The 26,622-nt window shown below is 42.7% G+C and overlaps 1 protein-coding gene across 1 annotated transcript; it reads right to left on the bottom strand.

The window, feature by feature from the left end:
• Nucleotides 1-17: 17 nt before the first annotated feature.
• On the bottom strand, nt 18-17,697 carry st8sia4 (ST8 alpha-N-acetyl-neuraminide alpha-2,8-sialyltransferase 4). The gene is given in 5 exon segments (NM_001124216.1): nt 18-297; nt 4,030-4,323; nt 6,019-6,276; nt 10,889-11,014; nt 17,585-17,697. Coding segments are annotated over 5 exon segments (1,071 nt in total).
• Between the last annotated feature and the right edge of the window lie 8,925 nt (nt 17,698-26,622).

Raw genomic sequence — 26,622 nt, 5'->3', positions numbered from 1 at the left:
TGTCGAGGAAGAGCACTTTAAGATTCGCACTTCGAAGTCGTCAGCTTCAGAGCTCCTTTGCTGTGCAGCATTTTCAGCGTTTTGAACTCAAGTGGCATCCTGTGAGGGCCTGCGTTGGAGAAGTATCGATACTTGAGCATGTCGTAGTAATGGTACTTCACCATATTTCCATGTGCGTCCCGCGGAAAGGGCCAGAATCCATACAGGTGAATCTCGTCGCAGAAGCGCGTGGCCAAAGTGTACATCAACAATCCGGTGCTGGGCCGTTTGATATTGATCTTGTTTGTCAGCCAGTACCTGGAAAACAAGAACAAATTGTTTTACTAAGCCTCGCTCAGACTTACAGTAAACATGATTCCATCACTGATACAGATGGCTTCAAACATCTCACTGCTATTATCTCTAGTAATCCACCATACAACAGCAGAGTGTCAGGTACGTATTCCCTAAAACACTCAAAATGGACCCAATTCTCTGCAGTAGCCTAAATAATGCTGGCGGCAATGTTGTTTTGTGATAGAATAACAGCTCAGACTACTAATTGAATGGAATGACAGCTCCTCCGTACTCCAAGTTATATTCACGTCGAAGGCTTATGGGCTGCATCCTCGGAGGCTTCAACACATCAATGGATTCGAAACAGAAAAGGGAAATTTGGGGGGAGAGACTCCCAACGACTGATGAATTAAAGAACAACCGACAGTTTTCAATTCCCAAGACAGATGTGTGTGTCGAGGAGAATGATCATTTGGATTGGATGAAAAAAAATAGCACGTTCTCATGCTGGGGAAACAAATCCAAGTCCTTATTACTATAGACCAAATAAACCGACTTACCTAGATTATTATTTGCCTCTGCATTTGATATTTTTACAATAACACAATGCACTGTCCAGTTAACTGAATATTGAGCCTGAAGTGTACAGGATAACAATATTATTTGCAGTGTGTCAGTGCCCAGTAAACATGTACACGTCTGGCTCAGCTGACATACGTAATGTGGAGAGCGTTTGCACATTGGAGAGACATCACAGAGATATTAAAATAGATTTTAGAACGTAGACATTTGAAATACATCGCCAATACTCTTGCCAGTGTTAAAAAGATGTCAAAACAACATATTCCTGATGTATCCTGTACACGTCGTACCTACGTTGAGGTTTGTGTGCTATCTGAGTGGCTAACACTTGATCCCACCCAAATGATCACCGATAATGGTAATAATAAAGGCCAGTGCCATCCTAAACGTATATATTTGTTTTGCACAATCTTTATTTTTCAGTCAACGGCAGTCTGCTATAGACTGGGTTTGCTATAAAGCTGGGAGATGCGGCTTGAGAAATGTAACGGACAGTCCATGAGGTCAACATGATAGTTTATTAAACCACATTTTGAAGCTATACACATTATTTGTTTACATAGACAATTGAGAAAAATAACCTTATTGTTTTGTGTCATGATAGACACAATTGAACTATAAAAATCCATAAGTAATATTCTTCTAGAATCACTCAGTGTATATACACATAGTATATATGTCATTGATTTAAACAATCAAAAATGGCTGTACCTACGACAGGTTGGGCCTTCAAATGAAGACTACTGAGATTGGTCTGTCCCATGGACCTGTTAGCCATGTCCCTCCTTCAACCAAACTATATTTAGCAGCGAGGCAGGGCAGCAGATAGACAGAACAGAAAGAACACAGTGCTTGGCTGCTATGGCAACTCACAAGGACATCGAATGTGCCCATAAAATCAGACAGTCACAACCCGTGCCCCTGGGGGAACTAACGATCAACCCACAGCTAACGATCAACCCACAAAACAATTAACTAATCAGCCAGTCAATTGGACAATTAATACACTGCTGTGAATTTGTCCTGGGGGGAAATGACAAGCATCACAATGACCCTCTCTTTAACTCCTATGGAGAAGCTCGAGCTCATAAGCCGTATGTTCATGATAATAACAATGTTTCAAAATAAGGTCTCACACACGTTCTCCTATCAAATACTTTTTTTCATAATAAGGTCTCACACACTTTCTCCTTTCAAAGACGTTTTTCCATAATAAGGTCTCACACACTTTCTCCATTCAAAGACGTTTTTCTCATCACTTCTTTCACTGCCTCTATCCTTTCCTCCACGGCTCGCAGAGTTCTAAATTGGAATTGAATTGAAGCCAATCCTATTTGACATTGTCTTATACCTAGCAATCTATCTGCGTATGAAGACATGAGCACAGATGAAAATGTAGCCTGCCGAGAAGGCATGTGGAATGGCATGCTGATTGTGGCATGGGGAGATGTAACCGGGCAACCCGCCGATCACTATACCATGCTGCGTGAAGCGGCACACACTAACACAACGCACCACAGGTAACTAGCTCCATGCCCCCTTTAGAGGTCACCCCAGGTAGCTAGCTCCTAGCTCCACGCCCCCTTTAGAGGTCACCGCAGGTAGCTAGCTCCTAGCTCCACGCCCCCTTTAGAGGTCACCCCAGGTAGCTAGCTCCTAGCTCCACGCTCCCTTTAGAGGTCACTGCAGGTAGCTCCTCCTAGCTCTACACCCCCTTTGATGCTGGATGTCAGCATTGGTGGGCAGTTTCTATGTAGTCACCCCAATGGCCCCTGGTCAAAAGTAGTGCACTATGTAAGGAATAGGGGACCAGCCCTGGTCAAAAGTAGTGCACTATATAGGGAATAAGGTGACATTTGGGAAGTAGCCTCCCTTTCTAGGCAGTACGGCCAGATTCATGGGGTTTAGGACACCAGTATCATGGGGATTTGGACACCAGATTCATGGGGATTTGGACACCAGATTCATGGGGATTTGAACACCAGATTCATGGGGATTTGGACACCAGATTCATGGGGATTTGGACACCAGATTCATGGGGATTTGAACACCAGATTCATGGGGATTTGAACACCAGATTCATGGGGATTTGGACATCAGATTGAAATTCATTAATATTTCCCTTTGGAAAAATGTGGGTTCCAATGAGATAAAAACAAACAGAGAATGACATCACTGGTCTTTCTCTAGGTGTAATGTTAAAGATTTAGAGGGGCAGTACTTCAGTCTAGTCTGGTCTACAATCTGTTTGTGCCGTCTTGCCAACTGTCATGACAACATGTGTGACAGTGACCATAGGTGTTTTTGTAATACAGCACAAACAGACCTGGGATCAGGCAACAATTTAAAATGGTTCTCTCCCAACATAATTTGCAATTAATGACACATTGATAGAATGCATTAATCCTCCAGACCTCAGACCTCTAGGGTTCTTCCCATATAGTCCCTTATTCCCTACATAGTGCACTACTTTAGACCAGGGCTGGTCCCCTATTCCTTACATAGTGCACTACTTTAGACCAGGGCTGGTCCCCTATTCCTTACATAGTGCACTACTTTAGACCAGGGCTGGTCCCCTATTCCTTACATAGTGCACTACTTTAGACCAGGGCTGGTCCCCTATTCCTTACATAGTGCACTACTTTAGACCAGGGCTGGTCCCCTATTCCTTACATAGTGCACTACTTTAGACCAGGGCTGGTCCCCTATTCCTTACATAGTGCACTACTTTAGACCAGGGCTGGTCCCCTATTCCTTACATAGTGCACTACTTTTGACCAGGGAATAGGGTGTGCATGGCTTACTTTATACTGCTGTAAGATGCAACCAATTGTATAATAGGCAAGCATTTAATGGCCCACATATCTTTATAAACAGCTACCTGACTGTGTGTTTGGGTATGTGTGTGTGTGTGTGTGTGAACACACTGTAGTGTATACCGTATGTGAGAATGTGTGTCAATGTGTGCATGCATATACACTACCAGTCAAATGTTTTAGAAAACCTACAAGTGTTTTGGTTACTACATGATTCCATGTGTGTTATTTCATAGTTTTGATGTCTTCACTATTATTCTACAATGTAGAAAATAGTAAAAATAAAGAAAAACCCTGGAGTGTTCTAAAACTTTTGACCAGTAGTGTAGTACACGTGTGGCAAAACTCAACTCACCCTCTCACCACGTGGATGAGCCTCAGTGACGGGTAGGCCGTCCTCACCCTCAGCTTCCTCTTGACGATTAGCTCGTTGACACTCTCCACGTGCCTCTCTCCTCCCTTCACCATGAAGGCCGGGATCCACAGAACGCTGTCGTTGAGCCCCCGCAGGCGCTGGACAAACCTCTCCGTGTCCGTGGCGTTCTTCAGGCCGCCATACGCCCTCTGGATGACAGAGGGGTTCATGGTGGTGAAGTCGGACCGCAGCCCAACGTCCTCGGCGAACTCGGACAGCGGCGGCAGGTTACAGCTAAATCAACAACGAGTCATTTGAGAAAGGGTACAACCTCGAACAGCGTGGATCTTTCACAATACCAATAAGCTTAAAGAGAGGGGGAATAAATGTTGTTCTTTGTAAGGGCGGTCAAACTTCAGTCTTCACTCCTGGGTCCTGGAGAAGCTAAGTGTTAATTCTAGTTTTTGTCCCAGCCCTGCACTTACACGCTAACCTTATTTATTTATATGATTTATTTATATTATTATTTGTATCAGGCGTGTTAGTGCTGGGCTGAAACAAAACCTTGTGTACACCCTGTAGCTTTCCAGGACCAGGAATGAAGAGTAATGTTCTAGAGAGGCTAGGATTGTACACCACTCAATACTCTGCAGACAATAGCTTTGGGCCCTGGTCGAAAGTAGTGCACTACTGTTACTACCCTACCAAGCAAAAAGACAGTAACTGCTCAGAATGTGGAACTGAGAAAAAAAAATGCTTTTATTTATCTTTGATTCACAGTAACTTTATACAGTTACTGCTAACATGACCCCCATTTTCTCCAAAACACAATAGAGGCAGGATTCTTGTCCACATGATTAAGCATGTATTTAATGTAGCAAAAATGACATTAACTCATTTTAGACCAATTGAGCAGTTACCGGTACTGTCTTTTTTGCTTGGTAGGGCACTGTCAGGGATAGGGCTCCATTTGGGACGACATCATTATGTCTGAACTGGGCTGATGGCACAATGGAAATATTGGTGGAAGGTATTTCCTTCCTCTTTACTGTGCTTTTCTCACACAACAGGTTGTGGTATCGTATCATGAGTCAGACTATTCAGAAGTAGCATATTTGATCCACACTGACAGTATGTGCTTCTGGCTTTGTCTATTTAATATTCACAACATAACAATCTTCTTATCAATGTCATGTCATGCAATATGACATATGAACCTAACTGTTATAAATACTCAGGTAATTTAAATTCGTATCATCTAGTCATTTTTTTATGTAAGCATCACTACGCTGTAGGCAAAGCCAAACACGAGACAAGAGAAGAGTGATGCTATTTTTCTGATTTAATTTAATGTGGCCCGCATGGGCACATAAACCCAAGAACCCCTCATTAAATGCAGACGGGGGAATAAATTGACCAAGCTTCTGGCTAAGAGCCAATCTCCTTAAGTGTTGATCCAATATGTGACTTCTATCCATCAGATAATGACAGCTAATATTGTCATTACCTTGAGTGTTTTCTATGAACATATATACATTCTGGAGGTGTTAACCACAGGCTAATGACAGCGGAGGGAAACTGCATTATGGCTTTTTTGCCCAATCTCTCATAGGCGGCAGGGTAGCCTAGTGGTTAGAGTGTTGGGCTTGTAACCAAATCCCCGAGCTGACAAGGTACAAATCTGTCGTTCTGCCACTGAATGAGGCAGTTAACCCCACTATTCCGAGGCCGTCATTGAAAATAAGAGTTTCAAAAAAAAAAAAAAAAAAAAAAAAGAAATCAAATAGAGTGTCAGAGAATGTCTGTGTTAAGAGGTCCTAATCTTGGTAAAACACAGACCAGACATGGTAACCTTAAAGGAATTCTATCATATGATTCAAAATGCATCATCAGTTTGTGGAGCTTGAAACTTCAACGTTGACATACAGATTATGAACAAAACAAACTGAAAAGGTGAACTATCCTTTAAAAAAAAGGCAGCAGCAGTACCGTATCACAAAGTCATGGCTGTCGATTTCTTTGCCACATCCGCTGTTGAGAAGCACACCGGAATTGCCCACAACCGCGCACGTTCTGAAGCGCTTGTTTTTGAGTGGAGAGACGTCCGGTAGCAGGCTGTGAAGCGTGTGGGAAACGTTGAGCGTCCGGCGTCTGTCGAGGACGTAGTGGATAGTGTCGCCTGGTTTGAAACTGCTCTTCACAACCGAAACGTCCCTCTCAGCATCCAGGAAACGCAGGACATCCTTCCTGCATGTTAGTCAGAAGAGAAGTGTACTGTAGTGAGTCAACTCTTAATTCATGCCTGATTTCCTGTTTCAAATATTTTTTATTGAACACACACAAGAGTGGTGTATAGGTATTCGAGACAGGTATACAATTCTTATCTAAACATAAAAGAGCAGACAGGAACAACAAGACCCGGAGTTCTAGGTACAAAACAAATAATACAAAACACGACATACAGAACAAGGACATGTAGAAAGAAAGAGGGCAGATGTCCCCCCCTTTATCCATGCCTGATTTCCCAGAGACAGATTAAGAGAAGTACCAGACTGAAAAGCATTCACAATGGAGAACCTCCATTAAAAGGGCTTTTTAGTTCAGAACCAGGGTTATTCTGTGTCTCGGAAACCGGCCTACTGGGTTTCTCCATTGAAAGGGCTTTTTAGTCCAGAACCAGGGTTATTCTGTGTCTCGGAAACCGGCCTAATGGGTTTCTCCATTGAAAGGGCTTTTTAGTCCAGAACCAGGGTTATTCTGTGTCTCGGAAACCGGCCTAATGGGTTTCTCCATTGAAAGGGCTTTTTAGTTCAGAACCAGGGTTATTCTGTGTCTCGGAAACCGGCCTAATGGGTTTCTCCATTGAAAGGGCTTTTTAGTCCAGAACCAGGGTTATTCTGTGTCTCAGAAACCGGCCTAATGGGTTTCTCCATTGAAAGGGCTTTTTAGTCCAGAACCAGGGTTATTCTGTGTCTCGGAAACCGGCCTAATGGGTTTCTCCATTGAAAGGGCTTTTTGGTTGAGGTTTGGGCCTACTGTATGATAGACGTGTCCCATAGGTCTACTATGATAGACATGTCCCATAGGTCTACTGTATGATAGACGTGTCCCATAGGTCTACTATGATAGACATGTCCCATAGGTCTACTGTATGATAGACTTGTCCCATAGGTCTACTGTATGATAGACTTGTCCCATAGGTCTACTATGATAGACATGTCCCATAGGTCTACTATGATAGACTTGTCCCATAGGCCGTCTGTATGATAGACTTGTCCCATAGGCCGTCTGTATGATAGACATGTCCCATAGGTCTACTATGATAGACTTGTCCCATAGGTCTCCTATGATAGACTTGTCCCATAGGCCTACTGTATGATAGACTTGTCCCATAGGTCTACTATGATAGACATGTCCCATAGGTCTACTGTATGATAGACTTGTCCCATAGGTTTACTATGATAGACATGTCCCATAGGTCTACTGTATGATAGACGTGTCCCATAGGTCTACTATGATAGACATGTCCCATAGGTCTACTGTATGATAGACTTGTCCCATAGGTCTACTATGATAGACATGTCCCATAGGTCTACTATGATAGACTTGTCCCATAGGTCTACTATGATAGACTTGTCCCATAGGCCTACTGTATGATAGACTTGTCCCATAGGTCTACTATGATAGACATGTCCCATAGGTCTACTGTATGATAGACATGTCCCATAGGTCTACTGTATGATAGACGTGTCCCATAGGTCTACTATGATAGACATGTCCCATAGGTCTACTGTATGATAGACTTGTCCCATATGACTACTATGATAGACTTGTCCCATAGGACTACTGTATGATAGACTTGTCCCATAGGTCTACTATGATAGACTTGTCCCATAGGCCTACTGTATGATAGACTTGTCCCATAGGTCTACTATGATAGACTTGTCCCATAGGCCTACTGTATGATATTTTGTATTTTATTTTTTTATTTCACCTTTATTTAACCAGGTAGGCTAGTTGAGAACACCTTTATTTAACCAGGTAGGCTAGTTGAGAACAAGTTCTCATTTGCAACTGCGACCTGGCCAAGATAAAGCATAGCAGTGTGAACAGACAACACAAAGTTACACATGGAGTAAGTAAACAATTAACAAGTTAATAACACAGTAGGAAAAAAAAGGGGAGTCTATATACATTGTGTGCAAAAGGCATGAGGAGGTAGGCGAATAATTACAATTTTGCAGGTTAATAACACTGGAGTGATAAATGATCAGATGGTCATGTACAGGTAGGGATATTGGTGTGCAAAAGAGCAGAAAAGTAAATAAATAAAAACAGTATAGGGATGAGGTAGGTAAAAATGGGTGGGCTATTTACCGATAGACTATGTACAGCTGCAGCGATCGGTTAACTGCTCAGATAGCAGATGTTTGAAGTTGGTGAGGGAGATAAAAGTCTCCAACTACAGCGATTTTTGCAATTCGTTCCAGTCACAGGCAGCAGAGAACTGGATCGAAAGGCGTCCGAATGAGGTGTTGGCTTTAGGGATGATCAGTGAGATACACCTGCTGGAGCGCGTGCTACGAATGGGTGTTGCCATCGTGACCAGTGAACTGAGATAAGGCGGAGCTTTACCTAGCATGGACTTGTAGATGACCTGGAGCCAGTGGGTCTGGCGACGAATATGTAGCGAGGGCCAGCCGACTAGAGCATACAAGTTGCAGTGGTGGGTGGTATAAGGTGCTTTAGGACTACTGTATGACTACTGTATGATAGACTTGTCCCATAGGTCTACTGTATGTGCTGCTCTTCTACATGACATGGCAATGATAGAAGAGTTGGCTTCAGCACATGATAAGGGTTTAGACAGTTTTTGCAACCTCTGCAAAGTTCCATTGTCTGTTGACAGTGATTGATTCAGTTCTTCTGATGTTGGGGGATGACAGCCACACACCTCTGCTCTATATTTGATGAAAATATGTCACAGTTCTCTGGTTGTTAATTATGAAATCTTAATGGGGGGGATGCTCTGTTTTGATTCATTACAGGCCTCCTGTTGTGACAGATGTAAGCATGTATCCAACATGACAGCGACAAACAGTATGGTGTCTCAAAAATGTCTAACGCTAAGCAAGATGATGAAGAAAGAAAGACAGAAACCACAGTATATAAAGCACCCTAAAATGCTGGTGCAATGTGTTCCAGTCAACCTGCTGCAAAGTTTGAAGCATTAGGTGGGTCAGAAAAAAAAACAAGAAGATAAATGAGCAAAAATGGCCTACATTTTTCACAGCGAGTCAAATAGCAATATCTTGATTGGCTTTGTAATTACAATATGCTGCATGGGGGGAACAAAAAGAAGCACGGAAATAAGTCCCAGAACAAAGGCTCGGCTAAATGGGCAAAAAGCCTCTTATGTCATACAGTAATGAGAGTTTTGCCGTTTTCTGTCTCTTTTTCGCTGTCTCCCAGGGCTATGTGTTCTATTGCAGTCCTACGTCGACGATTCCCTAGACACGGAGACAGAGGGGCAGGCTGCTATTCTTAGGCATGGAAGGCACATTTGCCCAATAAAAAGAAAAGTTGTCTCACCGCAAATTAAGCGCATACGCAGTGGCGGAGCCAGAAATTAGCTGGTGGGTGGGCCTGTAGCTAACTTCCTTAAATTATAGACATTTTGCAATAGGGCAAAGTTTCAGTTTCATAGCTAATCTCATGCTATTCTACACATTTTGCCATGAGGCTGAGAGAAAATGAAAGCTAAAATAACAGTGTGTTGCTGTGATAAAGGCACTGGATTATGAGCTGTCTATGAGCTAAACGAACAAATTAAGTAAGCAGTGGCATGGTGCATATAGCTATAGAACCACAGTGACAGATGCCTCAATGCAGTCATATTCATAGCTTATTGGGGGTGTGGCTTTCAGTTAGTTATTTTTGGCAACACATCCCGTCAGAGTGAATGTCATCCCAGTTCACCTTTGACGTTATATTTCATCAAATCTAACTAACCCAGTGCACTGTTTGCTATAAATTCTATCTGACGGTGTTTGCATGTTTAGGTAAAAATACCCAAAAAAATGTCCTGTTTGGAACACTGACAAGTAAAAAAAATCTGATTGGGTGGACTTGGCTCCCCACTGGGTGGACTTGGCTCCCCACTGGGTGGACTTGGCTCCCCACTGGGTGGACTTGGCTCCCCACTGGGTGGGCCGAGTCAGACACGACTGACCCCAGTCGGTGGCTAAAAAGGAAGACAACCTCTACAATGACAACCTCCCCAAAGTTACTGTATAATACAACAGTGCTGTAAGAGTATAATAACTATATTGTGTATAGAAATAGCACACAGACTTCTTCAGAAGTTGTACATAAGTAATATAGACTTATTGACAGGAGTGTAGAGTAATGAAAAGGAACGACCTTCGGTATAGATTCTTATGCCATTAAATGCAGTCAAATTAGATCTACGAATGTATTGACACTGTGGTTGAACTGTGTCACCAAAGCAATGAGCTTGAGTTAATGTTGACCCTGACAATGATTAATCCTCCTCATAGTCTCCAGTGGTTACCTACTGTATCCCAAATGGCACCCTATTCCCTATACAGTGCACTACATTTGACCAGGGGCATATAGGGCTCTGGTAAAAAAAAAAAGTAGTGCACTATGTAGAGAATAGGGTGCCGTTTTGGAAGCATCACATATTGCTGGGTGCAGTTGTACAATGGTGGTGGATGAGGTTAGTAATCCTCAGACAATGTGTGCTCTTGGGGCTGGTGGTGTAGAGAAGACCTCCATTGTGTCAATGCAAGCCTCTTCTAATCCAATATCAATAACTGGACAAGTGGTGACTCACCTTATCATGAGAACTAGTGACGAATTGACCCGCCATCCTTCGACCGAGTGCTGGAAAAAGGAAGACACACCACTCCTGCTGCTTTTCTCCGAACTATTGACCATAAGTCTTGAAGTGCCGAGTTCACTGTTGCAGAAATGAAAAAAAATAATAGAAAACAACAACTTTATTGTCCAATGTCCCCATACATGAATGAGTACTTGATCCTTGACACACACACACACACACACACACACACACACACGTTCAGGTTCTTTGTTTTAATGTGATACGATTTCTCATTGAGGTGATTGCACCGGTAATTACATTGGAAGGAATGGCAGAAAAAGGTCCTAGAGAGATAGTGGACTAAGAAAAGAGGGCTTGATTTGTACAGCGGTACACCCCGAGTTTCATGTGCATCCAGTCTTTTGTCCTTAATATGAAAGCTCTGTTGTTTCCTGAAAGAGACACCTTGAACCCACTGTCGATTTGCCATTGTTTTTCATCCATCACACTGTACAGTCTCTCATAAAGGTCTATTGTCCTTGCTTGGGCTACACCTACTCTTGGCAAGGACAGTTGATTTCGGGAAGGTTATTTATGTAACTTCCTTTATATTTAGAGACGTGCTCTACAGAGGAAGTCATGACAGCTTTCAGAGTCTTCCAAAAACAAGTGTACTAATATCTTTAACACGTATGTATGTGTGATTACAGTGAAGCATCATTCACAAGAATACTTATACTTTTCTGAAAGAGCTACTCCCAGTCCATTCCCCTACCCTAACATGTCTATGCATGGTTACCCCAGTGAACAAAGCCTCGAGCCCCAGACATTCTCACATTTTAGATGACTCACAGCATCTGACTCACAGCATCTGCCAGGGTTGCCTGGGATCAATGAGGCACGGTTGTGTGTGAACTTATGATTTTCAAGAGATATAAGTGGACACAATGAGAAATACCCTACTGTTGGGACTTAGTTGTTCACACGCATAACGACCACTGTAGTCACTTCCTATTTGGTGTTGTAACCTGATTAAACTAATTGTTTGGCTTAAAACAAAAACAGCTTGGATATTCAAATGTGTAACCTTTCAAGCTAACTGCAGTGGTGGTTCAAGAGACAATAATCTATATTTTTTCTCAATCCTTGTAATACTAATTACATTTTGAACAGTCTTAACTCTCATGAACGGATATGACATCAGTTGACAGACGGGTTGTTGTTTTCGTTTGACACTTCCTGCTTAGGGGAACCGCAGGTCTCTTGCGTAGGCTCACAGTCTACTGCTCAGTGGCACTGGCACTGGCACACACACACACACACACACACACACACACACACACACACACACACACACACACACACACACACACACACACACACACACACACACAGAGAGAGACAACCTTCCTGTCTTAAGTCCAGTCGTATAAAAACTGAAACAAAGCACATCCTTTCTTTGATAGTATCATCCTACTGACTGGTGATTGTGTGCCGTTCTGGACAAGACGGCTTACTTACCTACTGACTGGTGATTGTAACATAATTATTACAATAATTTAAACCTCACTTCTCTTTTATAAAGCTTAAATGAACCCTTCAGCGTTAACTTTAACTGAGTGGGAATAAATGGGAAACACTCCCATTGAGGCCTGTTCATACAAGAAATCACATATTTTCAGTTCCCGGTAAAAACCCTTTTTTTGCATCCTCAGAGCGCAGACCAGCTGGCTAGAAAGTTTACAGACATATTCAATCTCTTCCTATGCCAGTTTGCTGTCCCCACTTGCTTCAAGATGTCCACCATTGTTCCTGTACCCAAGAAAGCTAAGGTAACTGAACTAAATGACTATCGCCCCGTAGCACTCACTTCTGTGCTTTGAGAGGCTAGTTAAGGACCATATCACCTCTACCTTACCTGATATCCTAGACCCACTTCAATTTGTATACCACCCCAACAGATCCACGGACGACGCAATCGCTATTGCACTGCCCTATCCCACAAGGACAAGAGAAATACCTATGTAAGAATGATGTTCATTTACTATAGCTCACCCTTCAACACCATAGTGCATAGTCCATCAAAGCTCATCACTAAGCTCAGGGCCCTGGGTCTGAGCCCCGCCCTGTGGAACTGGTCCTGGACTTCCTGATGGGCAGACCCCAAGCGGTGAAGGTAGGCAACAACACCTCTGCCACGCTGATCCTCAACACGGGGGGACCCACAGAGGTGCGTGCTTAGCACCCTCCTGTACTCCTTGTTCACCCGTGGCTAAACACGTCTCCAACTCATTCATCAAGTTTTCTGAAGACACAACAGTGGTAGGCCTGATTACCAGTAATAACAAGACAGCCTACAGGGAGGTGTAAGCCCTGGCGGAGTGGTGCCAGGAAAATAACCCCTCCATCAACGTCAACAAAACGAAGGAGCTGATCGTGGACTACAGGAGACCGCAGAGAGAGCACGCCACCTTACACATCGACGTGGCTGCAGTGGAGACTTCTGCCCTATGTACATAGAGTAACTGAACACGGGTCACTTTAATAATGTTTACATACTGTTTTACCCACTTTATATGTACAGTATATACTATATACTGTTTTCTAGTCAAGGTTCATCCTATATAACTACTGCTGTACACACCTTTTCTATTCATATATTCTCCATACACACCATATGCAGTGGGGAGAACAAGTATTTGATAACCTGCAAAATGGTCAGTGTTTCCTACTTACAAAGCATGTAGAGGTCTGTAATTCTTATCATAGGTACACTTCAACTGTGAGAGACGGAATCTAAAACAAAAATTCAGAAAATCACATTGTATCATTTTTAAGTAATTAATTTGCATTTTATTGTACGACATAAGTATTTGATCACCTACCAACCAGTAAGAATTCCGGCTCTCACAGATCTGTTAGTTTTTCGTTAAGAAGCCCCCTGTTCTCCACTCATTACCTGTATTAACTGCACCGGTTCAACTCATTACCTGTATAAAAGACACCTGTCCACACACTCAATCAAACAGACTCCAACCTCTCCACATTGGCCAAGACCAGAGAGCTGGGTAAGGACATCAGGGATAAAATTGTAGACCTGCACAAGGCTGGGATGGGCTACAGGACAATAGGCAAGCAGCTTGGTGAGAAGGCAACAACTGTTGGCGCAATTATTAGAAAATGGAAGATGTTCAAGATGACGGTCAATCACTCTCGGTCTGGGGCTCCATGCAAGATCTCACCTCATGGGGCATCAATGATCATGAGGGAGGTGAGGGATCAGCCCAGAACTACATGGCAGGACCTGGTCAATGACCTGAAGAGAGCTGGGACCACAGTCTCAAAGAAAACCATGAGTAACACACTACGCCGTCATGGATTAAAATCCTGCAGCGCACGCAAGGTCCCCCTGCTCAAGCCAGCGCATGTCCAGGCCCGTCTGAAGTTTTCCAATGACCATCTGGATGATCCAGAGGAGGAATGGGAGAAGGTCATATGGTCTGATGAGACAAAAATAGAGCTTTTTGATCTAAACTCCACTCGCTGTTTTTGGAGGAAGAAGAAGGATGAGTACAACCCCAAGAACACTATCCCAACCATGAAGCATGGAGGCGGAAACATCATTCTTTGGGGATGCTTTTCTGCAAAGGGGACAGGACAACTGCACCGTATTGAGGGGAGGATGGGGCCATGTATCGCGAGATCTTGTCCAACAACCTCCTTCCCTCAGTAAGAGCATTGAAGATGGGTCGTGGCTGGGTCTTCCAGCACTGTTCAAAAGTTAGTATGTATACCACCATTCAAAAGTTTGGAGTCATTTAGAAATGTCCTTGTTTTTGAAAGAAAAGCACCTTTTTTGTCCATTAAAATAACATCAAATTGATCAGAAATAAAGTGTAGACATTGTTAATGTTGTACATGACTATTGTAGCTGGAAACTGCAGATTTTTTTATGGAATATCTACATAGGCGTAGAGGCCCATTATCAGCAACCATCACTCCTGTGTTCTAATGGCACGTTGTGTTAGCTAATCCAAGTTACTCCCTTCACGGAACAGCGCAAACTGTCTCTAACTAGAACAGCAAGAGGAGTGGGAGGCCCCAGTGCACAACTGAGCAAGAGGACAAGTACATTACAGTGTCTAGTTTGAGAAACAGACGCCTCACAAGTCCTCAACTGGCAGCTTCATTAAATAGTACCCGCAAAACACCCGTCTCAAAGTCAACAGTGAAGAGGCGACTCCGGGATGCTGGCCTTCTAGAAAGAGTTGCAAAGAAAAAGCCTTATGGCCCATAAAAAGAAAAGATTACGATTTAATGAAGCTGCAAGTTGAGGATTTGTGATTTGTCTGTTTCTCAAACTAGATACTCTAATGTTCTTGTCCTCTTGCTCAGTTGTGCACCGGGGCCTCCCACTCCTCTTTCTATTCCAGTTAGAGCCAGTTTGCGCTCTTCTGTGAAGGGAGTAGTACACAGCCTTGTACGAGATCTTCAGTTTCTTGTCAATTTCTCGCATGGAATAGCCTTCATTTCTCAGAACAAGAATAGACTGACAAGTTCCAAAAGAAAGTTCCTTGTTTATGGCCATTTTGAGCCTGTAATCGAAACCCACAAATGCTGATGCTCCAGATACTCAACTAGTCTAAAGAAGACCAGTTTTATTGCTGCTTTAATCAGAACAACAGTTTTCAGCTGTGCTAACATAATTGCAAAAGGGTTTTCTAATGATCAATTAACCTTTTTAAAATGCTAAACTTGGATTAGCTAATACAACATGCCATTGGAACACAGGAGTGATGGTTGCTGATAATGGGTCTCTGTACGCCTTTGTAGATATTCCAGATAAATCTGCTGTTTCCAGCTACAATAGTCATTTACAATATTAACAATGTCTACACTGTATTTCTGATCAATTTGATGTTATTTTAAATGGACAAAAAAAAAATGTATTTTCTTTCAAAAACAAGGACATTTCTAAGTGACCCCAAACGTTTGAAAGGTAGTGTACATACACACACACATACCCATTATATGCTGTACTTTATATAATGTTCCGGACTCTGTCATCCTTCTTTTTGGAATATGTGCCTATTGTTTTGTATTGCCAGGTATTATTCCTGCACTGTTGGAGCTAGAAACACAAGAATTTCGCTGCACCTGCGATAACATCTGCAAATCTGTGTACGCAACCAATAAACTTTAATTTGCTACAGGTAACTGCCAAAATAAATGAAACATCAACCTAGTGTCTAAATAGGGTGTGGGCCACCAGAACAGCTTCAATGCTCCTTGGCATAGATTCTATAAGTGTCTGGAACTCTATCATCCTTCATTTGGTGTTTTGATGGTGGTACAAAAATCAGGGAATTTGGTGTAATTAATGACCAGGTTCAGGTTTTTCTTGTTGTGGGTGTTCCCTGATGTCAGGAAACGCCCATTGATACCTGACATTGGTCAGTTCTGGTGTTATGAGACTGATGGTTTCTCGACACAGATGATTTGTTGACATAGCAGGTTAGTATAATTAACGTGGCAGGTTAGGAGGCTGAGGTTAAGGTTAGGAAAAGGGTTATGATTAGCTACAATGCTACAGTTGTCAAGAACCGACGCAAAAGAAACGGCCAAGGACCAATGGCAAGCATCAATTTGAAATCAAGTAACGCCTACAGTATTTCAGAAAACACCCCTAATTGCGATCCGTAATTACACCCTTCTCATCTCAGACACAACCACCGACTGTTTCCTTGTTGAGATTCAAATGGGTACATGCGGATTCACGCCTCGTCGCCCTCTTAGAAGAACAGCAATGACGAAACAGTCCGTGGTTGTATTTGATGAATGTTTTATTAAAAAGTATGGATTTCAGCAAACAAAGACACGTAACAACAAAGGACAAACCTAGGTACACAGTAAGAGTTTAAGAATGTAAATTTTTGAAGTATCAACGCATAGTGACTGGAAAGAGTCAGAGGTCCATTTTAAAAATAAATAAACTCTGGTCTGCGCTGAACTCAGTGGAGGAGTTGAGGTACATGGCAACCTTCACCTGTACTTAAGAGTCCCAAATATGGTATCCTTAAACTAGTGATTGCGTCTGGAGGGTTCACACACACACACACACACTCACAATGTTGTAACGCATAAGATTTGATTGATTTTGTTTGCATTCCAGTATTTTGAACAAAGTGAAATCCTATCAACTAAAAAACTATATTTCTCTGTATAATGAGATTTTGTCCCAATGTGTGGCTGAGGCTCTGAAGGAGACAGTCCGTCAAGCATGCCTCATGGACTCTGTAGCATTCAGAGAGAAATGTGTAAAATCTTTGAAGAATCCACTCACACACCACAGTGAATATGATACGAGCCAATTAAATAACTAGAAAATACTGAATATCTGCACTAATGTGTCGTTTTGACATTGTGCTCACCGGTTCAGATCAAACAAAGGAGAATTAAGCGTCCATCCCAACACAATTGCTACGGGCTGGACAATGGCAGAGGTGTCCAATTGCAAGACACTGGCACATATCTACCAATATACATCTAAACAAAGTCCTAAAAACGAAAATGTATCACGAGGATGCATTCATTGACCAAGTCTCAAAGTAGAAAACCTCTGCAGCGCGCCTTATGGTAATACCTGTGTTCCCAAGCGTGTTCCAGCTATTCTATTGGCCATATCGATGGCAAAAGAACGTATCATACCCAGTGACTTGAGCTTCCTGATGTTCTTCACTTCTAGTTATTTCTTTCGTCTTGTAGAAGATCACCAGGATGCTTATTGTGCAAATAGTCCAGCGTTTCCGTGAGAGACGCATCTCGCAGAGTGAATGACAGAATCCTTAGCGATAGATCCCCCTTGTAAAACCCTTTATTGGTTAGATTTGTCCCCCTTTCGAAGCGCTTGTCTCCTTCTGCTGCGCGCATTACCATGACTTACAGCAACTACACCATATCCATCGTATGAAGTCCATCTTCGTGATGGAAAGGCAACGTAGCCAATCATCTCACTCCGTTTTGCCCATGCAAATATTATTGGTTCTCTAAACCAATGGTTATAGGGAAGGGCGTGAACTTTCACTTTGAAGTTACGTTAGAGATCTATAGCACAATGTGCTTGGCCAGACGTAACATTTAACAGATAGAAAGACCGGTAGACGCTGAGTAGGCGGAGGAGCTCTGGCCGTCCTGCTGCCTATCGCAAAGACCAGGTCTGCAGCGCATGTGCCCCCATTTTCCGTTCAAATATGGTAACAGTTTACCTTTATCCTGCGGGTATGAAACATTAGGATGCAGTTATAATTCCTTATATTTACATTTTACCTGACGTTCTTATCCAGAGCAATTTACAGGAGGTTTAAGTGCCTTGCCCAAGTGCACATCGACAGATTTTTCGTTTAGTCGACTTAGGGATTCAAACCAGCAACCTTTCGTTTATTGCCCCAATGCTCTTAACCGCTAAGCTGCCTACCGACTTCATGAGCATGCATGACCACTTAAAATGTCTTATTTTCAGAGTTGAGTTTGAGGGCCCTATGGCCTAGTATTGAGATGTAGGCTACACCACTTGGGAGGAAGTCTTAGCATGATCAAATGTAGGGTTAAGAAAAATTAACAACCAATCAGATGTTGAACTGTCAGAATATAACTCTGGATCTCTTGAAGGACACACTAGGTAGTCAGAAATGACCCTGAACATCAACTAGTAAGGTTCAGAGAAAGGCCTGGGTGGGAGACAACCCTGCTGATGAGAAGTGAGACAAGAATGATGCAAGTGAGAAGATGAGAATAAAAAAAGGGCAAGTAACCAAGAGAGTGATAAGCTTATTCCATTCATTAGAGACAAATAGAGAGGGATAAGCTTATTCCATTCATTAGAGACAAATAGAGAGTGATAAGCTTATTCCATTCATTCTTGACAAATAGAGAGTGATAAGCTTATTCCATTCATTCTTGACAAATAGAGAGTGATAAGCTTATTCCATTCATTCTTGACAAATAGAGAGTGATAAGCTTATTCTATTCATTAGAGACAAATAGAGAGTGATACGTTTATTCTATTCATTCTTTACAAATAGAGAGTGATAAGCTTATTCTATTCATTAGAGACAAATAGAGAGGGATAAGCTTATTCTATTAATTCTTTACAAATAGAGAGCGATAAGCTTATTCCATTCATTAGAGACAAATAGAGAGTGATAAGTTTATTATATTCAATCTTCACAAATAGAGAGCGATAAGCTTATTCCATTCATTAGAGACAAATAGAGAGTGATAAGCTTATTATATTCATTAGAGACAAATAGAGCGCGATAGACAATGGGCTTGAAATCTGAGGGGTCCCGATACTGCACCAGGAGGTATCCCTGAGCCAAGAAAAACTGGAAAAAGTAATAAAATAAAACAAAAAGTGGTGGTCTTTCATGGTGAAAGCCCATGATACAACTGGAACAGTTCTAAGAATAATTGAGGGAAAAATGTCAACATTTCCGAAGAATGAAAATACATGATGAAAAATGCTTTATATATAATTGGGTCGGCGATCGTCAGCGATCAAATTCTCAAGTGTCATTCAAAATGACATTCGGTGAAATCTATGGATAGGGGATATGGGTGAGATCACCCTCTCAGTATCATACCCCGGTAGTATAGTTACTGTAAAACAATATTTTGTTAGCTCTATAGCCCTTCAAAATTATGCCTGTTAAACTATATTGAGCTCCCGAGTGGAACAGCGGTCTAAGGCACTGCATCTCAGTGCTAGAGGTGTTGCTACAGAACCCGGTTCGATTCCAGGCTGCATCACAACCGGCCGTGATTGGGAGTCTCATAGGGCAGCACACAATTGGCCCAGCGTCGTCCGGGTTAGGGTTTGGCCGGACTAGGCCGTCATTGTAAATAAGAATTTGTTCTAAACTGACTTGCCTAGTTAAATAAAATATATATATATATATATATATATATTAAAGATTGACAGGTGATTAAATTTGAAGAGAGCCAAGAGTGAGTTGAACTGACATTCCCTTTATTTGAAATCTTCTGGTAAAAATACTTGTTGGAAAGTGAAAACTATATAATATACAAAACCCCACTCCGATCTGCTCCCTTACTCTCAGAGCGTCTTAGAGTAGCAATACTGATCTACGATCAGCATTGCCTTTAGATCACGATAAATAAGATTACATGGGAAAAGGGAAAGGTGGACAGCTAGTCAGTTGTCCAACTGAATGTATTTAACTGAAATGTGTCTTCAGCATTTAACCCATCCCCTCTGAATCAGAGAGGTGCGGGGTGCTGCCTTAATCGACATCCACGTCTTCGGCGCCTCTGGGAACAGTGGGTTAACTGCCTTGCCATAGAACGACCGATTTTTACATGGACATCAGAGATCTGATCCTGGATCAATACTTCTCGAGACACTTTATGAACACTGGCCCAGGTGTAGCCTTGTGGCATGGAATGGACAGAATATATACTTAATTCATTTTGGCATTTCACATCCTTTTCCACTATTATTTGCCACGGGAAAATAAAATAAACACGAGAGACTGTTTACTCCTTACTCATACCGGTGACAGAAAGAGTTGAAGCTCCCTAAGTCTTCTAATTGTTTCCATGGACCTAATGTGATTGCTGATTTTCCCTCTAACTGAGCTCTTTACTAATTAGAGGTGCAGATTAAAAATCTCATCAAACTGATTAAAAATTGATTGGGTAAAATAGAACATGTCCATTGTCTCTCTGTGATGAGTTTGGCAACATCAGCTTTTCAATTAATCTAAATTAATCTAAATTAGTCACACTAATTCTTTTTCAGGTCAACACAAAAAATTGTCAGATGATAAATATGTGGCCGAGAAGACCGTTCCTCATTTATATCATTAGCATTCACATTCCTACAACAATTTTATTTCAAAGATATTCAGACGATATCTGAGATTCAAGTGAATATTAATCAAACAGAGAAATCAAACGTGTCTGCTTGGTATGCACAGCAGCTGTAAAAAAAAAAAATGAATAATAAAAATAGACAAAAAAAAGAGCAACACTGCTTCCTGACAGTAGACAAAGTGTGAAGAACAAAAAGCGTCCGGACTCCAGACCTGGGTTCAAATACTATTTGAAATAATTTCAAATACTTTAGCTGAGCTTGATTGAGCCTGCCTGTTGCGATGGAATCAATAGAAAAATCCCAAACTGCAAATCCCACCCACCAAGCACTCTAGGCAGGCTAATGCAAACGCTCAAAAGTATTTTAAAGATTTCAAATAGTTTTTGAACCCAGGACTGCTGGACTCGAGCCAAAATGGCATAGGCGAGGCAAATCAACAAATTGTGTAGGCAGGAAATATTAGGGAGCAGAGGAGCCAGATGTGATCCAAGACATAGATCATAGATAAAAGGTTGCAGCAGAAGGCGACAGAGGAAACAGAATAACATTTGAGATTGAGGAGAGCCAGGGGAATCAGATTAGAAAAGAAAATGGCTATAAGGTTGTAGATGTCTTGCAGCTCCAAGCAACAGCAACAAAAAAAAAGATGTCCAGCTTTTTTAGGCCCTGGTGAAAAACAGAATCTGGGAGAAGAGATGTACACATCGGGAGGTTAAGGACGGGAGGTTAAGGAAAGCTCCTGAAGATTGATTTTGAAAGCTGAAACAATGAATGGAGAGAAAGAGGAGATGGATGTAAAGCAGGAGAGAGAGAATCAAATTGCTTACAGACCCGGGTGGGCTGTTAAATTAAATTAAGGAGATGATGGACAGAACAAGTTAGGGAGAGGGGACTGATGGATGGCAGAGAGAGAGAGAGCAGAGAACAGAGAAAGGTAGAAAAATAAATACCTAATAATAGTCGACTGGTTCCACTCTCACATTCAGGAAGAGGACTGCAGGAGGTGTGTAATTGAACAAACACAGATAGTTGAGAATTAAGTACTGGCGCGTTACGCACCGAAGTAATTCACACTTGGTGAAAGGCTGTTCAGTCCCAGGAGTACATGAGATACGTTTTTAGAATAGAATGTCATCGTTGAGAACTCTTTCTCTTACCCTCAGCCAGTTCCACGTGTTTTATGTGTTTCATAGCTGACACCTGAATCAGCTGATCAAGAGCTTGATGATTAGTTGACCAATTGAATCAGTGAATCAGTGAACCAGTGAATCAAGTATGCTTGTACTGGAATACATCAAGTAAATGGAACTGGAGCTGGCTGGGGATACTAGAGGAGAGATTTGAGAAACACTAGGTTAAGACAACCTACATGGAAAGTGGTCTTCAGTGCACTTGTCAAGCTTTCAGCAGGAACAAATTGAGTCATGAGAGACAAATGTAGAGCAGACTGTAGTCCTTTTAGAAAAAGCCATAGCAGACCTGTGTGTGGTGCATGTAGAAAGCACTTTAGAGAAGGTGTTCAGATTACAGTAAATCCAGCACCGTTCAGGGAGCCTTTTAAAGGAATCGCCGTCTCGCCCAAGCCTCCTAATATGAAACCTGAGACAGCATAAGGCTGTCTGGAACATCATGCATCACAGCACGTGGTCAAGGGAAGCAACTGTTGTGTTATGCTATCGGAAGGGAAGCATTTGTTGTGGTGTGCTATCGGAAGGGAAGCATTTGTTGTGGTGTGCTTTCGGAAGGGAAGCATTTGTTGTGTTATGCTATCGGAAGGGAAGCATTTGTTGTGGTGTGCTTTCGGAAGGGAAGCATTTGTTGTGGTGTGCTTTCGGAAGGGAAGCATTTGTTGTGGTGTGCTTTCGGAAGGGAAGCAGCTGTTGCAGTGTGCTATCGGAAGGGAAGCAGCTGGAAGGGAATCAGCTGTTGTGGTGTGCTATTGGAATGGAAGCAGGTGGAAAGAAAGCAACTGTTGCAGTGTGCTATCGGAAGGGAAGCAGCTGTTGTGGTGTGCTATCGGAAGGGAAGCAGCTGTTGTGGTGTGCTATCGGAAGGGAAGCAGCTGTTGTGGTGTGCTATTGGAAGGGAAGCAGCTGTTGTGGTGTGCTATTGGAATGGAAGCAGCTGTTGCGGTGTGCTATCGGAAGGGAAGCAGCTGTTGTGGTGTGCTATCGAAAGGGAAGCAGCTGTTGCAGTGTGCTATCGGAAGGGAAGCAGCTGTTGTGGTGTGCTATCGGAAGGGAAGCAGCTGTTGTGGTGTGCTATCGGAAGGGAAGCAGCTGTTGTGGTGTGCTATCGGAATGGAAGCAGGTACAGGGAGAACATTTAATAAATAACGGGCATGAAACAGGACAGGAACAGCGTCTGGACAGGGGACAAAGTAACGACATCAATGCAGACACAGGGAACAAACAGAGGAAACAGACAGATAAAGGGGAGGCAATCAAATAATGCTAGAGTTCAGGTGGGTCCAATGAGGCGCAGGTGCGCGTAACGAAGGGGATAGGTGTGTGTAATGATAGGCAGTCTGGCACCCTCGAGCGCAGGAGAGGGAGAGCGGGAGCAGGCGTGACAGCAGGTGCTGTTGGTGTGCTATCGGAAAGGAAGCCTCTGTTGTTGGTGTGCTGTCTGAAGGGAAGTAGGTGTTGTTGGTGTGCCATCGGAAGGGAAGCTCCTGTTGCGGTGTGCTATCGGAAGGGAAGCCGCTGTTGCGGTGTGCTGATGGAAGGGAAGTAACTACAAGTGATAAACACATCAATCTGTTTTGCGGGTTCAGAGTCCACCGAACTGTTAATAGCGATAAGTTGTGAAATTTGGAAAAGGATCGATCCCTAATTTTGTTTCCATGCCGTTATATTACTGGGTTGCTACACTCATCAGAACAAATGTACAAGAAATGTGTTGGGTCTTGTTGTTGTCCAGCAGTTCTCCAACGGGCTTTCTTAGTTAAAACCCGTAGGGAAGCGGGCCGAGATGAAATCCCAGGCAGACTTATAAAAGAGTTTGCATATGAACTGAGCAGACCACTGACTTACATTCTTAACCTATCTTTACAAGAGGGCATCGTTCCTGGTGAATTAAAATAGCTTACAGTGGTCCCCTTAACAAGAAATTAAGCCACCCTCTATCAGTGAAATATGGCATATCTCACTACCTGAGCAAAGTAGCTTAGAGCTTGATCACTGGATGGGCTCTGACTGATGTCCTACCCCAGATTAACACCCAGCAGTAGGGATGTCTACTAGGCCGATCAACAACACATTGTCTGGCAGATCTAGGTAACTAACGAGCTCTTCAAGTCGCGGGATAAGAATGGTTCCATCTGCTCCCTGGGGACCACTGACTTGAGTAAAGCCTTTGACCGTGTCTGTCACAACCTCGCCCTCATCAGGATGTTAGACCTTGGGCTACAACCATCACTCGCCAGATGGATAGGCAACTTCCTCTCTAATAGACCCCAGGAGGTGAGGAATCATGCTGTGTCAGTTTACATTGTGGCCTAACTCAAGGAACTCTGTTTGGTCTGCTGATCTATCATGGTGTGCTGTCTGACAGTGTCAGTATAATGTATCTTGTGGCATACCTCAAGGAACTCTGCTTGTTCCGCTAATCTTTATTGCATACATCAACAGTCCAGCCAGGCAAACAGCAGTCAAGGAATGGACGTTTGTGGATTACCTTACTAGAAACCAGAACACTAACATCACCTTCCAACATTCAAGAAAACCTGTCTGACCTGGAGACATGGTCAGTGGGGAGACACATGGTTCTGCACCCTTTGAAGTGCAAAGTGCTCCACGTGCACTCCATCAAGTCACCACCCAAACTACCACCCCTTTCAACTAACAACACAGAACTCCAGAATGTAGATCCTAGGAATCTTCATCCATGGCAATAGAAGATGGACAACACAGGTGGAGCACATCGGTGAAAAGGCCAGCCGACGCCTGTTCATCCAGCGATGCCTTAAACACTTCCACATCCCCAAGGAGAACCTGGTAACGGTATTCACCACCTACATCCGACCATCATTGGAATATGCTGGCTTAGGCAAGAGAGTCCAGAGAAGTGCTGTGCCAAGGTGTATTGGCACAGACTACACCTCCCACTCAGATGCAGCAAACTGGACCTACCAGCACTACACACATGCAGGTAATGTCTTTCAAGATCCTTCGCAAGATCTCTTATAGAATCTTGATCCCTACCGCCACTGTTTGTTTACACCTGACCCACTCCTCAACGATCGTCTGTTAGTTTACACCAGACCCACTCCTCAATGATCATCTGTTAGTTTACACCAGACCCACTCCTCAATGATCATCTGTTAGTTTACACCAGACTGCTCCTCAATAATCAACTGGTACACTCTTACAAAAAAAACTAAAAGGGTTCTTCGCTGTCCCCATTAGGATAACTCTTTGGTGGACCCTTTTTTGGTTCCAGGTAGAACCCTTTTCACAGAGAATTCTACATGGGAAAAGGGTTCTACCTGGAACCAAAAAGGGTTAAATCTGGAACCAAAATGTGTTCAGCTGAAGCACCCTTTTGGAACCCTTTTTTCTAAGAGTTGTGAGGGCATTTTCTGTTAAACCTTACTAACACTTGTGTACTAAAATATCCTTCTTTAAGCCTAGGCATTGGGATTGAGATTGTTAAAGAAACTAACTCATATAAGATAGAAAACTGTGCGTGTATTAATAAAAGGCCTGTTCTAACTGTTCTCTGTGTGTGTAGAATGACCCCATGATGTTTGGGCGCTCAGCCAAGAGTTGACAGAAACTAACTGGTTCCTCTTAGCTTAACTGGTGTTATATTCTGCACACCAGTGATAGAGCTGTTGTTCTGTTTGGAGCCTGTTTCTGGTCGAAAGGTTCTGTAGGGGTAGGACATGCAGTGGCAAGAAAAAGTATGTGAACCCTTTGGAATTACCTGGATTTCTGCATAAATTGGTCATATAATTTAGACAAACATCAGTAGACAAACACAGTCTGCTCAAACTAATAACACACAAACAATTATACATGTTCATGTCTTTACTGAACACACCATGTAAACGTTCACAGTGCAGGGTGGAAAAAGTATGTGAACGCTTGGATTTAATAACTGGCTGACCCTCCTTTGGCAGCAATAAACTCCACCAAATGTTTTCTGTAGTTGCGGATCAGACCTGCACAACAGTCAGGAGGAATTTTGGACCATTCATATTTACCATTTTCATCTTTCTGTTTCAGTTCAGCAATATTCTTGAGATGTCTGGTGTGAACCGCTCTCGAGGTCATGCCAGAGCATTTTAAATCAGGTTAAGGTCATGACTGGCCCACTCCAGAAGGCTTATTTTCTTATTTTGAAGCCATTCTGTTGTTGATTTACTTCTGTGTTTGGGGTCGTTGTCCTGTTGCATCACCCAACTTCAGTTGAGCTTCAATTGGCGGACAGATAGCCTTACATTCTCCTGCAAAATGTCTTGATAAACTTGGGAATTCATTTTTCCGTCGATGATAGCAAGCTGTCCAGGCACTGAGGCAGCAAAGCAGCCCCAAACCATGATGCTCCCTCCACCATACTTTACAGTTGGGATGAGGTTTTGATGTTGGTGTGCTGGTCCTTTTTTCTCCACACATAGTGTTGTGTGTTCCTTCCAAACAACTCAACTTTAGTTTAATCTGTCCACAGAATATTTTGCCAGAAGCGCTGTGGAACATCCAGGTGCTCTTTTGCGAACTTCAGACAATGCAGCAATGTTTTTTTGGACAGCAGTGGCTTCTTCCGGGGTGTCCTCCCATGAACACCATTCTTGTTTAGTGTTTTACATGTCGTAGACTCATCGACAGAGATGTTAGCATGTTCCAGG

Source organism: Oncorhynchus mykiss, chromosome 5 (assembly GCF_013265735.2).
Source record: "Oncorhynchus mykiss isolate Arlee chromosome 5, USDA_OmykA_1.1, whole genome shotgun sequence".
Classification (NCBI taxonomy): Eukaryota; Metazoa; Chordata; class Actinopteri; order Salmoniformes; family Salmonidae; genus Oncorhynchus; species Oncorhynchus mykiss.
Note: the sequence above shows the minus strand (reverse complement) of the source record. Positions and strands in the feature narration are given on the sequence as shown.